Consider the following 18,047-nt stretch of genomic DNA (forward strand, 5'->3'; position numbering starts at 1 on the left):
CTTGTTTACTGAACTATTGTATAAATCACATCTGCAGTGGAGCAGATATTGGGGAGAAACAGCTCTCTTGCTGGTGTGATACTGCTAAACTATATCAATATGATATAAATATAAGGGTGATGTCTATTCTGCGCTCATATCTTGAATTTTAGGGTTAGGGTTTTAGAGTTTGACGGACAGGTCTGGATGAGATGCCACTTTAAATGCATTAATCATTTTATAACTTAGTTTTCTTCTATATTTATTAGTTTATTAAATAATGGCTGGTGTTATTGATGCATCTGTGTCTTTTTCACATCCAAGCGGCTTCTGGTTTTCTGTGGCGGATCAAAGAAGACGGATGTCGGGCGATTGGGCCGCTGACATAATACACTTTGGCACACAGCTTGCTTTTATTAGCACAAGCCTGTTATTTCCCGGCGACTCTAAGTGTGGACGGGCAGTGATAAATGCTGTCGCACACGCTTGATGCGATTCATTTGTCAAAGGCCTGAAAAAGGTTAATCAGTATTCTCCAGCCAGGTTACGGCCCTCCGTCTCCCTCTCTGCAGTAATTGTGCTCCTGTTACAGACAAACTCATGCAGCTGGGGACCTGGGTTACATGCAATTATATTTCTGTCTATCTGCAAGGGATAAAATCATCATCATAATAACACCAAACACAAGACGTCAGCTCGCTTACATAATTTATACTGCGAGTATTTCATGCACAGAGCCCAGTGACCATAGCAAACACTGGGGGAAATCAATGCAAATTCATATTTCATAAGGCCATAATTGCGTTTGAAAGTGTGCGGTGGTCGTTTGTTTCAGCGGACGGATGCTGACAGAACCATATATTTGAGCTCCAGCTCTTATTTCATCTCACAAGCCTTCGATCTCCCAGCGCTCGTCTTTTTACCGAAAACAAGGGCTTTGTTGTCAAAGAAAATGGGCTTTTTTTTAAACACTTGACAACGTTCTATCATCTGTGAAGTTATCGATTTGCCAGTGTTTTAACCATCAAACTGGATCTGTTTGAGCGACTCTGGTTTTTAAACAATTTCTTTGACAGGCGAGGCGTCACAGCAATTGCACCGCTTTTAAAGACAGTATTTCAATTTTCGAGTGAAGCGCGGGCCCTTTGAAGGGGTCTCAGAGCGCCCAGGGGCCGACAGAGTTGTCACGCTACAGGCAAGCCAAAAGAAATGAAGTGCCTTTGCTTTATAGATTGCTGTTAGGTCAACAAAACTTTGGCAGCATTGATTAACTCGACAGTGAATGCAGCGGTACATTTATCACTAATAGCTGGAGCGCAGAGAATCAAATAAGAGCCGAACAATCCCCAGCAATCACCCCCCGTCCGTCCAAAAACAGGAGCCAGACGCGCCCTGCTGTCATTAATTGCAGCTAAAAAGTGTATTCTGTCTGATCTGGCTCTGGCAGCGGTTAAAGGGTTGAGGAAGCCGGCTCTGGGGTTGTGTTGTTGGGACTCTGATTTGCATGAGCGGCTATAAAACACCCTGACCGCACGTCACCGTTTCGCAGAGAGCCTCATCGATTAGTTGTCACCTGGGCATCAGCTTCACTCCTAGGATTCAATTTTTTTTCCCGTCTGTTTTGCATACGCTATCGACCGCGAGCCGGTAAATGAGCAGAACGCACCGAGACCAGAGGATGAATTGTTTACTCGCATAAAAATAACCTTTCAATAGCAGAAGATGCATGGGACGGCCGGCGCTGAGTTCTGCTGCCCCAAGCAGACGGCATTCAGCTGCTATTGACCCGCCACCAGTCTGTCCCAAAGACTTCCTGGAAATAAAGAGACATTCACAACACTTCACAGACATCAGTGTTTTCAGTGGTGATGTGATGAAAGACCATCGCTTTGATGCTCAAATAAAAGGCGGTTTGATGTGATATAGTGAGGGAGGTCATGCTATTAACATGCTATTAACCCTAATAAGAGGTGTTTTCATGCATCTGAGAGACTGAAATGGAAATCATCATACAGTTATCCGGCGATAATAAGGTTTTCCATTGTTCAAGGGTGACTGCTCCTCCTCGAATCTCACGTCTGAGCGTCACCGTCTCCCGAGCCCCGGCCCTCAGCGATAATTAGTTTCAGAGGGAGCCCAGAACGAGCCCTTCCACACATCCGAGAGAGGAGCGCTCACATTAGCCAGACAAATACAGAGCGGCCGGCTGTGAAACTGCCGTATCGAGGGCTTCCAGAGAGCATCAGATCCTCGGACACAGCAATCTGTTTTCATTTGCCCCAAACCACACTCCTCTTGTGAGCGACGCTCAGACCCCCGGCGTGGTCTTACAGCAAGATCAGTGCTGCTGGGAATATTAAACATCTGCTTCTTCAGGAGATTCTCCGTCCGGACTCAAACCGGCTGATTTATTAAGCAACACTTTCTTTTCTGGCTTCTGAGGCTGTGATGAATGTGGCCCTATGCATACATTTACCACAACAGCTGCGGCGTGAACACTTTATCTTAATGATTTAACATTGTCCTGATGAGCGGCCTAACTGCTTTCATCTATCCTGCACGACTGAACTCTGTCAACGGTGTTTAAGGGAAGCATCTTTTAAGCATATGGGTCATTTTTGTGATGCTAAAAAGTAGAAGACTTTGCAGGATGCAAATGTAAAAAACAATCACGAACCTGTGTGACAGAAACTTTTCCAGAACTTCAGATTTCGTTTTATTCTCAACTTTAATATTTATGCGAATATTTTATTATAATAATAAGACATTATAGGGCTGTTGCCAATCAAAGGCAATGAGACAAAATCCATCTTTGCAAAGCAGAAGCTGCACAGAAGTGGCATTGAGATGAATACAGATGAGTGTTTACAACTGAATAAATGTGTCCCTGCAGCACAGAAGCAGCAATTATCAAAAAAAAATGTATGCCAAAAATCAGGATATTAAGTTAAGATCATGTTCCATGAAGATATTTAGTCAATTTCCTACCGTAAACATATCAAAACTTAATTTCTGAGTAGTAATAGGCATTGCTAAAAAATTAACTTGAACATTAAAGACAAATTTTCTCAATATTTAGATTTTTTTTGCACTCTCATGATTGGTTTTGAGGTTCAGGGTCACAAATAATTTTATAAGATTAATGTTTAAAACACTAAATATTTAATATACAAATAAAAAAGTAACACACACACACACATATTTAAATACTCATGTATATAATTATAAATGAGAGTAGGTGGCCAAGTGTCTTTAATGCGCGAGTCATTGAATCACTGACTCTACCTATTCATTAAAAATGCACTGTTGTTTAGAGATGCAAACGTTCTGCTGTAACACAATTTGGACGTATAAAACAGACAAAATTGGACAATATGGTGTTTAAAATGTATGTTGCTTAATATTAATACTCTTCTGCTGAACATGAAAGAAGATATTTGGAAGAATGTTGAGAACCAAACAGTTGACGGAGTCAGTGTCCACCATCCCTCCAGATATCTGCTTTAGTGTTCAGCAGAAGAAAGAATCTCAGACAGGTTTGGAACGACGTGAGTAAATGAAGACAGGGGTTACATTTTTGGGTGAACACTGCTTTTAAACTTAACATAAATCTATTTATTTATTAATTATATCCCACTGGATAAAGCATGAAATAGTGATGATCTTGACTGAGTGTCTAGTTCAAGAGCGGACGGATGGCCGGCGTATTCTTCATCGCTCGCTCTCTCTTCTTTGTCTTCATCCGTGTGCCGTTCACGAGAGGAGGGTGTGTGATCTGAAGCGGCTGGAGTTCATATATAAATAGTTCCTCAGGGCCCGAGCTGCTCTGTGGAGGATGTTTTGGCGGTGAACGCAGTTCTGGGAGAAGCGCTCTCTGCTAACCGCGGTAATTGGCTGATGAAGAGTCTCGAGTCCTAAAAAGAATGTCAGGGTTCGATTTCCCAGATCCTGAGTGAGGATATGTCACCATTTACTCTGCTTTGGGGTGACACCGGCTCTTGGCAGAAACTCTGGGGAAATCATTACTGTGTTTATGTGGCTCCGCGCTTCCTCTGATATTTTCACAATGTTTTTCCACTGAGTGATGGTACCTCACCGGGGTCGGGGAGAACAAGTCCCTTTTGTAAATTTGTGACCGTGGTTTAACGGGCAAAAGAGAAAAAGGCAGACAATTGTAATGTGCTGAGAGGCTTGAAGGGAGGATCAATGCTGTCCAGCAGGTGTCTTCTCCGAGCAAAGAGATGCTTCTATCGATTTCTGCCGCCGCAGACACCGTTTGAGACCGGATTGCTTCGGGCTCGCTGAATTGGGCTTTTTATTCCACAGTAGTTTCGATTTGTCCAGCGTGAATAATGTTTAGATCATTTCTGCACTGCGGATTAAACTTTAATGACCCTGTGTTTTTGTTTAGTTCAAGGCTGCATTTATTTGATCAAAAATGAAATATTATTCTAGTGTAAATCATCTGTTTTCTGTGTGAATCTGTGTTAAAGTGTAATGTATTTCTGTATTTCCAGCATCATTCCTCCAGTCTTCAGTGTCACATGATCTTCAGAAATCAGAATAATATGATGATCTACTGCTCAAGAAACATGAAGATTATTAGCATTTTATGGAAACTGCGATACACTTCCTTTCAAATATTTGGGATATTTAAAAAAATACCCTTTTATTAATCAAGGATGTATTAAATTGATCAAAAGTGGCAGTAAAAACAATAAAAAATGTGTTCAACACTGATAATAATCTTCATGTTTCTTGAGCAGTAAATCATCATATATTCATGATTTCTGAAGATCATGTGACACTGAAGACTGGAGGAATGATGCTGAAAAACAAAACAAAAATACATTACACTTTAACTCAGATTCACACAGAAAACAGATGTTTTACATTAGAATAATATTTCACATTTTCTAAAGTATTTTTAATCAAATAAATGCATCCTTGGTGAGCAAAATATGATGAGTTAAACTGAGTCAGAATGGAAGTATGTGTAATATTAGCCTGAGTCTGTCAGTAAGTGTGAGTTAACCGCAGAAGAGACGTCTGATCCGATCCGTCAGATCCGTCCGCGTGATGACTCCAGCTCTAATTGTCCAGACCTGCAGGACTCTGGGTAATAATTGTCAGAGTTACACCGGGTTAGACGTGTCATTACAGGGACGTCGATACGGCAGAAACTGAGAGGAGATCTGTAAATGATTCGCTTGTCAGCGGAGACACTCTGGAATCAATGTGCAACGCTGACAATATCATAAAAAACACTTTTAAATGTTAGAGGAGGATGCATTTGATAACTCTGATGAATATAGTCCTAGTGTTTTGTCTTCGTTCGTCAGAGCTGATCTAATAGAAACGGAGCAGTGTGAAACAGAAGCAGTTTCTGAGCTCGGCCTCTATCAGGGACAGTTTAAGATGCTTTCTGCCCGGCTGATTTGTCTGCTCTTGACCTTTCCAGCAAACTGTCCCATCATGCAGCAGGAGCGCTCCTGAGGGACTCCAGCTCTGCGGATAATGAAGCCTGTCATCTCCGCTCACCTCCGCGCCGGACACACTTCCAGCTCCAGACGCCTGCTCCATCGATTCTCTGCTGTTTTCCAAAGCGGCTGAAATAGCTCCCCGAGCTCTTCAGAGCTGCACTTGTTGGTTGAAGATGTTATAAGAGCTCACAGTGGAGACGTCTCGAGATCTGTGAGGGTGTGCTTTATTTAACCGCACACTGTCCGAGTAAAACATCGGGTTCAGCTGAAACAGGAATACTCTTCAGATCTAGTTACAACAGCTAGACAGAAGATTAAACAGAAGACGGTTTCTGCAGCTCTTAAAACGTCCTAAATTCATAAAGGCAATGATGCATGATCTATTGCTAAAAAATAATTCCTTGCTCAGTTTTTTTGAGCAAGTATTTTCCAGTAGAAGTTTCCCTAATGAGAATATATCAGGTGTTTTTTTTTTTTGCTTTTAAAATAAAATATAAAAATTACTTTATTTAGCCCACTACTTGCCAGCGCAACATTTCCCATTTATAACAAAAACTGTTTAAAATAATATAAAAAACTATTCACCATATATTATTATTAATAATAATAATAATAATAATAATAATAATACAACTGACAAATCAATACAAAATTTTACTAAAACTTGCATTTTGAATTAAAAAATATATATATTTTAAATATAAAAAAAAAACTAATAGCTTTAATATATATATACTTTTAATGTTAATTTCATCATTTTATTAATGCATCATTACCACTGAAAAGTGTATCTGTTAATGTAATTTAATGGACATGGACAAAAAGTTTTTTATTAACGTTAAATATATATATATATATATATATATATATATATATATATATATATATATATATATATATATATATATATATATATATATATATGAATCACTCATTGTTAGTTAATTTATTGTCTGATTAAATCAATAATCATGTTATAAAGCAAACTATGGTTTTGATGTTTTTGCACCGAAATAAAAGGATGGAAAACACATTCTGGAGAAGAGTATTTTATTCAGAGAGTTTTATTGATCATAAAGTCAACATGAATCCAAACCCATTCTGTTTATGATCTTAATTCATGGTTCTACTCTTATTGTGCATGAAGTGCTTGCTCAGTGAATATTTAGTTTCATTCTGAAATACATCATTTACAAATACAGATTTGTGTTTAGCAAAGCCATAACTAATTTAAATGATATTGTTGATTATGAAATGTAGGTTGATTATGAAATGTTCTTTCAGACAGTATACAATTAATTATCAAAATCCATTGAGACAGTGATGAAAATCTTCTCAGTGGCTGATTTAGTTGCTAATTATGAAGGCAAAACAAAGTCAAAATGAAGCGTATGTACATTACTTTTCTCAATAAATAAAAGATTATTCTAATAGCTTAATTGTGTCTCTACACATCATAATTCTAATAATCGAGATTTCAAATTCAAGTATATGTGTCTTATGGCACTCAGAGGATGGTAATAAACGCATGTGTGGTTGATTTCTGCAGTAGAGCGTCCTACAGAATGATGGAGAACACACATGTGACTCCATATAAAGTGCCTGCATAGTGGGAGGAGAATCGAACGATGATACGATGGAGGAAACAGTCACAGAACGTAAAGTCATATGATTATATGATGAAGACGATGAAGAAGGGTTCACCATCCCTCCACTTCCACGACGAAGGGCTCTTTGAGCTTGATCTTGCCGCTGTTGACGATCACACACTCGGTGTAGGGCAGGTTACGATCGTTAGTGTCCTGGAGCTCGATGGTGTGGACCACGGCCTGAAGACCAATGAAGAACACGCTGCTTTAGACCTTTGAGTCTAACCTACAGCACTTTATACAGTACACATAGACAAGAAAACAGCGAATCTGTGATGCAAGCGGAATTCAATTCTGCTGTAATTATAGTCAATATTCAATCAGTCAACTTTTAAAGGACTAGTTCACGTCCAGAATCAGTCACCAGTCACAAAAAATGAAGGTTTTTGAGGAAAACATTCCAGGGTTTTTCTCCATATAATGGACTTCAATGGAGACCAAATAACAACCTGTGAAACTGTGATTTGGTCCTCAATGAAGTCCATTATATGGAGAAATACCCTGGAATGTTTTCCTCAAAAACTTGAATTTCCTTGCGACTGAAGATAGACTTGAACATCTTCTCAGAAGACATGAGGGTAAGTCAGGATTACTAAGGAGGATACTCCTTTAACTACTAAATATTGAACTAAAATTTTAATCAAAACCAAACATTGATTAAAAATATTTACACTTTTGCATTTATAGAGCAGCTTTACAGCTGAAATTCTATTCATTTCATAACTGAAGAACTTTGCAACATTGACATCCTTCTCTACCTCCTGTTCACGTGTGTTTTGTTCGGGAGGTTTTGTTCTCGTTCAGAAGATGTGTAATAGCGCCCCCAAGTGTATAACAGTGAAAACATGAAAAGCGTAAAAACTCGTCAATGGCGGGGAAAGAGTTAAAGTGCTATTTCTATCTACTTTAACCCATTAAAAAATCAGTTTTATTGGTATAAATCCATATTTATGGGTGAAAGACATAAAGTGGATTTCAACCATAAAATAAATAGAAATTTGAACAGCTTGAAATTTTACATCATACATTTTTATCATGATTTACTGAAGTCGCCCTCGAAAATGCATTTAGTGTAATAATTCAAATAACAAAAAATCTTGTCAAGAATATTAAGAATCATTAAAGAGATTAAAAGACTATTTGAGGATCACAGATCAGCTCCAATCTTTCCTGCAATCCACTAGGCTTTTTAAAGTTTTTAATCACTAATATATAGTCTCATTTAGTTCGCCTATTTGTTTATACAAAGGTTTACATGTCATAAGTATGTTGTTAAATTTTTACATAAATATATCTGTTATGCCGAATAGGGTTGTCATATTTTCACAAAAGTTATTTAAAGCATACACTTGACTGGCATTTAATATGTATTTAATATTACATTTTTAGTTCTGTCAAATCGATTAATCGCAATTAATCGCATCCAAAATAAGTTTGTGTTTAAATAATATATATGTGTGTACTTTATATGTATGTGTATATATTCATAACTATACATAATTTATATTATATATAAAAAAGTATAATAAGGTACAAACAGATATATTATGTAAACAAACGTTTATTTTGGATGCGATTAATCGCGATTAATCGATTTGACAGCACTATTAATTTGAAATGAAACCACTTTTGTAAATTTAATTGAATTGGGACGTCTCGTCCTACACCCGTATGCTATAGGCTTAGTGCTGTCTGATTATATTTATAATATTTAATACTCAGTGTATGGTGAAGCTGCTTTGAAACATTCTGTACTCAAAGCGCTTCAGAAATAAATCTGACGGTAGGTTTTCTAGTCTGTGTGTGTGTAGTAGGAAACAGATGTAATGTGTGTTTTTCTCATACCATCCCCTCCAAGACTTTGCCAAAGACCACGTGTTTTCCGTCCAGCCACGGCGCTCTGGCTAAGGTGATGAAGAACTGCGAGCCGTTGGTGTTGGGTCCGGCGTTCGCCATGCTGACCCAACCAGTGCCCAGATGCTTGAGCCTGAAGGTCTCGTCAGCAAACGTGCTTCCGTAGATACTTTTACCTGCAGGACACAAGACCTGGGCATCAGACTCTCTGCAGGAGAGGAGACTGTTCTGATTCTGATGGGCATCACGGCAGGTTTGACATCGTCTCGAGTGAGAACTAAGTTTGATCAATTTTCTGTTATTAGTTTTAGTTGTTTTTGTACATCAAGTAAAGTTTTATTGGTATGTTTCAAACGAGTAACGAACATTTCTTGTGTTCCGGAGAAGAAAGGAAGTCAGAATGCTGAGAGATAGATGAGTAAATCAGCTAATTCTCTTTCTTCTCCTCACCTCCCGTTCCGTCTCCAACAGAGAAGTCTCCTCCTTGGATCATGAAGTCCTTGATAACCCGATGGAACTTGCTGCCTTTGTACCCATAACCCTTCTGAAGAGAGGATCTGCTGTCAGGTATTGTGTTTTCTGATTTGTGTCATGTGTATGCTGAGTGTTACCTCTCCTGTGGCAAGAGCCATGAAGTTCTGCACGGTCAGCGGAGCGACCTCTCCGAACAGACCGATCACGATCCTGCCAACCTCGTGTCCTCCGACAGTGATGTCAAAAAACACCTGCACCTCGCACAAACCAGGGTTATTTATATCTATACTAATAGTAAATAATATATAAATTAAGTTGGCTTGATATGCTAATTATGTTAACAACATGTCAATCATGCTAGAAACAAGCTAGTCATGCACAAACAGGCCAACATTATGCTAATCAAGTTTACAATATGGTAACATCACACTAATGTAGAAACATGCTTGCAGCATGTTAGTTGTGTTATAACCATCCTAATCACATGCTGAAACATGCTAATCATGTTAGAAACATACTAGCAAAATGCTAATGTTAGAAACATTTTAACAACATGCTAATTGTTTTTTACAAAATGCTAACATGTAATCATGCTGACAACATGCGAACCATGCTAAAAGATGTTAACAAATGCTTATTATTAAAAACATGCTAGCAACAGGCTAACAACACGCCAATCAAGCTAGCAACATGCTAGTCAAGTCAAGTCTTGACATCCTAGAAACATGTTACAAATATGCTTGCAACGTGATAACAACATATAAACAACATGTTTATCATGCTAACAATACGCTAATAATGCTAAAACATATTATTCCTGTTAAAAACATGCAACAACTTGTTAAGTCATGTCATCAATTAATTAAATACTATTAGCAACGTGGTATCATCCTAATCTAATTTATCTATCTAAATGTTCAAACTTCAAACTTTCAGGCTGGGTTTTCTCAAGCAAAACTAAAGTCTGTATTAAACTTTTTTATGTAGTTTTATATATAGCATATATATATATATATATATATATATATATATATATATATATATATATATATATATATATATATATATATATGTGAAAAATATGAAACGTGAATAGAAACGTGATTTTTTAAAAAAATGTGTATTATACTCTTATAACGAACATAATCAGCGTATTCGTTCATGGTGCTGCAATGCTGTGTGTTTCTGTAAAGCTTCATACAGTGGAATGTGACGCAGTCCAGATATGAAGCGCGCGCGTCGCGTCAAGGCGAGATGGAATGAACTACAGATGCATTTACGGACACGCATGCGCACGATCTTTCAACGCTTTAAAAGACAAAACACTCTACCGCTACGCCGCAGGTTTACTTCATGCAGATGTGGCTGCAAGATCGTTTCGCAGCGATAAACGCGACGCGTAAGTGCGCAGTCAATGCTGCAGGACGCGCGTCTCACCTTGTCCGTCACTCGCGGTCCCGTCCGCGTTTTAAAATCAATGGCGCTTCCCAAAAACGGCAGATAGAGGAGAGCGAAGACGCGCCAGAGGCGATGTGTGCACATCTCTGATATGATGCGAGCGCGGATTGACTGAAGAGTGTCTGCGGTACCGTGACGCGCGCGTCTTCCTGTTTGACGCTCCGCCTCCCGCGCGCGTCACCGTCTGAGCAGTTGATCAAGAACCCCGTGCTACGTCATCTACACATATTAATCTACAATACACATTGATTCATAAAGCACGGCATTCATCAGTGTACAGAACAACGGAGAAATGTAAACTGGAAATAACGGTACAGGGACATTATGACTCCAACATTTGACATTTCACAAAGAAAGACATATTTAGCGTTGAATTAAAGCAGAAGAAGTGTGTAAAACGCTCCAATAATCTGTGCTGTATTATATATTTGGAAAATCGTTTTCATCGTGAGGTCAGAGGTTGGCTGTCCTGTTGACCAGTCCAGTTTAAACTGGTGATATTGAACAAGATCACTGGTCTAAACCTAAACCTAGTCTAGCAGCTAACTACCAACCACAGCTACCACCTTAAACTGGGCTGCACAACTGATTTTGGTTTGACTGTTAAAAACATTTGGAGTAACCTAAATAATAATGTTTCAGATGTTTACTGACACCAACACAAGAGAAACTGGACACTCTTATTAACAAAGGTCCTTCATTGGCTTTAATGATTCTTTGAGGAACGTTTAACATCAGTGGAACCTTTACATTGCCAACAATGTTCATTATAATGGAAACAAGGTTTAATAATGTTTAATAATCTAAAGAACATTTTTCCGCTATGAAGAACAATAAAGAAGCTTTATTTTAAAGAGACAGAAACACAGCGTCACTGTGAAAACTGGAAGCGTTCTTTGTAAGAGTGTAGATTAGTGAAATCCTTCATTGTATTTATATTTGGTGCCATATGAATCCTGTTCTAAACTGGTGTGTTCTGCAGTGTGTCCACATGATCCGAGGGATCCTTAATCAGGTCAAGTGCGTGCTTCATTACACTCGCTGGTAGCTGCCATGTAAAGCACAAACCTCATCTCAGAAGACCTGACCCTGGAGAGCTGGCCGTAATGACTTCTGCGCAGACGGCTGGTCTAATCATCGGCCCAGACCTGCTTTTAGTCTTTCAGCGCTGGGTTTCACAGACTCTACCAGACGCTCAGATGTACAGGTTCGGTTGGTATTTTACATGTTACTTCAGCAGGTCTCAGATCAGTTATGGATATAATGAGGAAGATACTAAAAAAAAAAAATACTACTATACTACTTATATATACTTACTATATACTACTTGCTCATCATGCACACTGGCAAACAGTGGTTTCATGAAGAAATGTAAACATCCATCTAATCTTTCCATTGATCTTAAGGTTCTTGAGATTGTTCAAATGTTATTTGCACTAAGAAAAAATGGTTCTTTTAAGAACCGATCACTGCAAGGTTCTTTAAAAGTTGTTTTTCAATGGCGTCATTGTGAAAACACTCTTTTGGGACCCATATATATATATTTATATACACACAGTCTTCTGCTTTATGGTCACCTTTTTTCCTTACAGAGATCCTGAAAGAGAATTCAACTGCTTGAAGAAAGATGTTGATGAATTCACATATGGCAGAAGAATGTGTTTTATAAATAGCTGATCTGCTCCTGGGAGTCCAGGTGTGTTTTTGGAAATATAATGGAGCGTGTTTCATGCTGACTGTGATCTTGAGTTCTGTCAGGACGTGTTACAGCGACTCCAAGAGAGCAGAGCGGTCACCGAGCGGAGCTGGATCGAGAGCGACAGAAGGAGAAAGAGCATGATGGCATCTTCAGATCAGCTTCACACCGAGCGTCTTCATGTGTTCACTGCTCCTGCCAGCGCTGATGTGATGCAAACATCTCAGGAGGTCTAAATGAGACTAAACAAAATATGCTCTAAGAATGTGTCGCTAATGTCCTCATTAAGTTATGAGTGTTTCCAGAATTAAGGTTATGTTAGAGAAAATTGAACGTTAACACTTAAAGACTAACATATACACTGTTAAATGTCACTGTAGATTTAGCAGCACATTACTGTAAAAACCTACAGTACAATACTTCATTTTTATATTACAGTAAAATACTGTAATTTGCATTGCATTCTGAGTAATATTGTTTGAGCGGGAACATTTTACAGAATATTTTAGTGTTGCTGTAACCTAGCTGTAACTTGGCTGTAATATGCCAGGCAATAATACAGAATTGCTGTAAACAGCGTGTCACCTGACAGACGACGTCACAGCACAACTGCCGCAGCTCACTTACAGATGTCTGAACGTCTCTCTCTGTGGAAATCTGGAAGTTTGGTAAGTTAATTTTAAATTTTATAATTAGGTTTAAGGAGTACATAGCTTTTAGTGTGAAATGACAGTGGAAGTTTAGCCAGCGAACGTTGCAAAAACACTGTTAGAGAGTTACCTTTAGATGTCTAACATTACTCGCTGTTTCCCTCTTGTCCCGTCATTTTCATCTAACGTTAACTCGGCGAATTATACCTGATTTATTTCGACCAAACCAGACCTAGTGATTTTTGAAGATGGTTAATGTGAGTTTTATTTTGTTTATGTCGAATTTGAATGTAGTGTGTTTTACGATGGTCTGTGAGGTAAAATTACTATATTTGCTAATGGAGTCTGGTAGGATTAATAACTAATATGTCTCTGTAGGGATCTTTCCATTATGTTCGATCCGAGCCTGTCACCAAGAAATTATAGTATTATAATAAACACTGTGCTCCAACTGCTAAAAAGATTTGCAGTCTGTGACTGTTTCCCGGATGATGTGCTGCAGCGCGTCGCGGTCTATTTGAATAAGTCGTTTAGAAACAAAAAAAAAAAATCATCTAAAAAAGGCTTAAAAAATATGTTATTTTCATCTGCAATGTAAATATGTGATTTGGGCTTCAGGGATTCCATTTAATTTAGGCGGGAGACCCAGTTCTGTAGCATTGCGATTGCAATGACAAATAATGATTAATAAAAAATATGAATAAAGGTATAAATTGCCTTTTTCAAAGTTAAAAATGATCTATTAGTCAACAAAGACCCATGCATGCCAAAAAAAAAAAAAAAAGTGTAAAAATGTTAAAAAAAAATTAGAAACAGAGGCTTATAATTTTTTACTATATGTTAGATGTACTGTTGGAATGAATGAAATACAGTGATGTGTTAACTTATACATCCACGGCAAGTAACGCATAATTGAATAAAATGTATTTTGATTTCTTACAGCTCTACAGTGTGGGCCACTTATTTTTGCAGCTTGGGAATGAGTTTTCTGTAAGTATTAGCCATTTTAATACAATGTTTTAAAGGGTTACTTCACCCAAAAATGAAAATTCCGTCATTAATTACTCATCCTCACGTCTCTCCAAACCCCTAAGACCTTGGTTCATCTTCTTCACAGATTGAGACTTCTTCCAGCATCAGAAGTTGAAGTGGAGAGGGGAGATTCAGTCTCTGCTGACTGAGATGGAGAATGACTCAAGAACCCTACAAGACCAAGATCTGATGGCGACTTCAGTTGTCCTGCTTTTGATGGCCTTCTTCAGGGAGGCGATGGAATCCCTGTTCATTCTGGCAGATGTAAGTATCTCAAACATATCTATTGTTTATTTTGCCTACAAGGACATGAAAAAGTTTGTACTCCCCCTGAGTTTTTGTGCAATGACAATATTTTAAATATTTTTATTAAGATAGGAAATTTAAATAATAAATAAGCAGTGGAAAAGTATTTTAAGAAAGAAAAAGATCACTGACAATATTTGACAAGTTGTACTCATTATACTCATGTTTTATGTATAGTAGCTACTTCATATTCTGCACTTTGATTCATGTTGTTTTAATATGTTTAGGTCACGGCAACCCAGGCAGACATTGAGGCACAGCAGGTAATACCAGACACACCCAGGCTCATTATGCTTGGTAAGTATGTGGTTTTTCACTACAATTTATTATTTATGCACACACACACACACACACACATATCAAACATATCATACACACTGGAACACACTAACACACACTTTGTAAACTCACTCACACAAACTCAGACACTCTCATAGACACACACTAACACACATACTTACTCATACACACTCTCACAGACACTCACACATACATGCTCATTCACCCACACACTTACATATATGCATAATCATAAACACTCTCACTCTCATAGACACTCACACATAAGCTCATATTCACCACCATACACTCACTTACTTACACATACTCACAAACATACTCAAACAGTATTCACACTTACATATGTTTGTACACCTACCCTCATATACACACATACTCATACACCCATTTACACATTCACATAAACACAAACATACTCAAATAAACACACTCTCACAGACACTCATACGCCCACTCACTCACACATACAAACACGTACATACTTACAGATAGTTGTACAGCTACACACTCATATACACTCACATATACAAATTCATATTCACATGCATACACCCACTCACTCAAACACACACATTCACATACACAAAAACTTACTTATATAAACACATATACATATACATATACATATACATACTTATACACACTCATATTCCCTCATACACCCACTCACTCACACACACATACAAACACGTAAATATGCTGTACATACTCTCAGATGTTTGTACAGCTACACACACACACATACTGTACATACTCACGCACAGATGTTTTACAGCTACACTCATATCTACTCACAGATACACACTCATACACCCACTCTCACACACACAGCTGTATCAACATAAGTATTTTTATTCACTTTTATTATACTCTATGAATGTGTACAAACAGTAATGTATAAATTGCAAGTCATTCACGGACTTTGTTGACAATGTTGTTTTTGGAATAAAACATTTTAGGTAATTAACATTGTGTTCTTTCATTTTCAGGACATTCAATTATGACAGCATCCAATTGGATGCTATCAATTGAGGGAAACATTATCTTGACAGTGGATAGCAGTGACACATTTATAACCGCCTTTGCAGTGATTTTCGCAAGCTACTACATCTTCAACATCGAGTACCAGGAGTCTGCTGCTTGTACACTAGAGCTTGTTCAGAGGCAAGTGAATTTCTTTCTGCATTACACTTTTGTATTGTATTTAAATCATGTGTGCAACAGTTGAGTAAGAAATAAAAGTTGGAGGATGGGAGGAATTTGAGAAAAAGGTTGAGTGCATTAGTCTTTTTTTTTTAAACATATTTATTAACTGGTATGATATTGCTAACAGGTTCCTGGTCAGAATCAACCCTGAAGATGGAAATGCCAGACAGTTAAAGTGTACTGCCAGTCAGGGAGTTAGCAAGAGGACCAAGAGGTTGGTGCAGAGGAAGGTGACAGCCATCAACCCACATGTTAATAGTTTTATTAAGTCCTTGATGGAGTTTGAATGGAAAACTTCAAACTGAAGCCTGCACTCACCACCCACTGTTAGTGGGACACTCAAGTTCTCTTTTCTTGTATGTTTTCTTGTATTTTTTTGTTTCATTTACATTTGTGCAAACTTAAAGGGATAGTTGACCCAAAAATGGAAATTCTGTCATTGTTTACACACCCTCAAGTTGTTCCAAACCTGTATGAATTTCATCCTTTTGTTGGAAACAAAAGAAGATATTTTAAAGAATACTGGTAACCAGACAGCTGACGGCACCCACTGACTTCTATAGTTTTTTTTTTTTCCTATTATAGAAATCAAAGGCTACCATCAACTGTCTGGTTACCAACATTCTTGAAAATATCATCTTTTGTGTTCATGAGGGTGAGTAAATGATGACAGAATGTTTATTTTTGTGTCAGCTATCCCTTTAAAAGCCATTAATACCTGTGAATTGCTGATGCACTGAACATTCAATGGTTTTAAATGAAATGGTTGTAATAGTTTTAATTGATTGAATAAAACATTTTTGACAAGAACATTGTTTGGGTTGTCTTTTGATTTGGACAAGTATTCTGAAGTATAATTATAATATTACTTCCTATATATTTATATACTGAAATAACTACATATTATAATCATAATATTAACATTATTAGTAATTATTTTGAAAATTATAGTAATATTTAGCAGTAATGAATCAATATAGATATTGCAGTACAATACCGTATTAATTACAGCAGAAGCAGACTAAAATGAGAAAATGTTGTAAAAATACAGTAAAATACTGTTTTGTACAATTACAGTACTGGCCTTGTGTGCTGTAAATTGAATTACAGTATAATTACTGTAAATCACAATACAGTAACTTGCTGGCAACCGTGCTGCCAGTACTGTACTGTAAAAATACAAGAAAATAGTTAACAGTGTACATCTAAAATGTTTCAGTAAGCATGAAATAATATTCTTGTGCTCACATTATTAAAGACCAGATAACTTTGAACAAACATTCTGTTTGAACACAAAAAAATATAGCAACTGATATCTCAAGACATATATGCTTTAATCAAACTAAATTAGGTAACTCGCGATTGAAGCATGCAAGTACAGCATTCATGCATTATATGTGAAATAATAATAATAATGTAAGTGATTATAAGAGTTTGAGAGGCTCTCGTGCGCCCTCTGTGTCCCGTTTGACAGAATGACAGCGACACATCTCAATCTTCCGCAGACAGACTGAAGTGAATATTTAATTTCTGCCTTCAGTAGATTATACTGTGTATATTTCAGTAGACAGAAACTGCATTAAAGCGTTTTGATTTATGAAAATCACGTGATCTATGACGTTGAATACACTGTAAAGACTGTAAACCCTTGATTCTGTCTCTAGTCACTATTCGAATGCGTTTAGATTAAATGTAATACTATTGATAGATTATTGTGAATGGGCTACACTCTCAAGGGTTTGTGAATACAGCACAGAAGTATTTAAAGAACCAAACCCGAGCTGGAAATGTGAGATCTGAATGAGTTCACTACACAAGAAGAGTTTGTTCATGGATCAACAGTAAAAGCGCTTTTACATCATTAATAGACTGGTGTAAAACACACTCGAGGCACTTCTATAAATCTCTCTCTTGTGCAGTGGGTTATTACCAGGCAATTTATTATAAATCTGTGTTGCAA

General features: G+C 37.5%; 1 protein-coding gene across 1 annotated transcript; it reads right to left on the reverse strand.

The window, feature by feature from the left end:
- Positions 1–6,495: 6,495 nt before the first annotated feature.
- ppic (peptidylprolyl isomerase C) lies at positions 6,496–11,070 on the reverse strand. Its single transcript, XM_052605166.1, has 5 exons — positions 10,877–11,070; positions 9,577–9,690; positions 9,416–9,509; positions 8,957–9,141; positions 6,496–7,291 (listed from the first exon to the last, which is right to left on the reverse strand). Exons 1-5 carry the CDS (start codon positions 10,979–10,981, stop codon positions 7,163–7,165), a joined length of 627 nt encoding a protein of 208 aa, XP_052461126.1. The 5' UTR covers positions 10,982–11,070; the 3' UTR covers positions 6,496–7,162.
- Between the last annotated feature and the right edge of the window lie 6,977 nt (positions 11,071–18,047).

This window comes from Carassius gibelio, chromosome A8, assembly GCF_023724105.1.
Source record: "Carassius gibelio isolate Cgi1373 ecotype wild population from Czech Republic chromosome A8, carGib1.2-hapl.c, whole genome shotgun sequence".
In the NCBI taxonomy this organism is placed as follows: Eukaryota; Metazoa; Chordata; class Actinopteri; order Cypriniformes; family Cyprinidae; genus Carassius; species Carassius gibelio.

What these genes read in the sequence shown, in the direction of transcription:
- ppic (XM_052605166.1), bottom strand. Translation starts at nt 10,981, where the DNA reads ATGTGCACACATCGCCTCTGGCGCGTCTTCGCTCTCCTCTATCTGCCG. An exon ending in TGTTGGAGACGGAACGGGAG is followed by an intron (nt 9,142 to 9,415) that starts GTGAGGAGAAGA and finishes TGTGTCCTGCAG; the next exon opens with GTAAAAGTATCTACGGAAGC. An exon ending in GCAAAGTCTTGGAGGGGATG is followed by an intron (nt 7,292 to 8,956) that starts GTATGAGAAAAA and finishes ATTGGTCTTCAG; the next exon opens with GCCGTGGTCCACACCATCGA.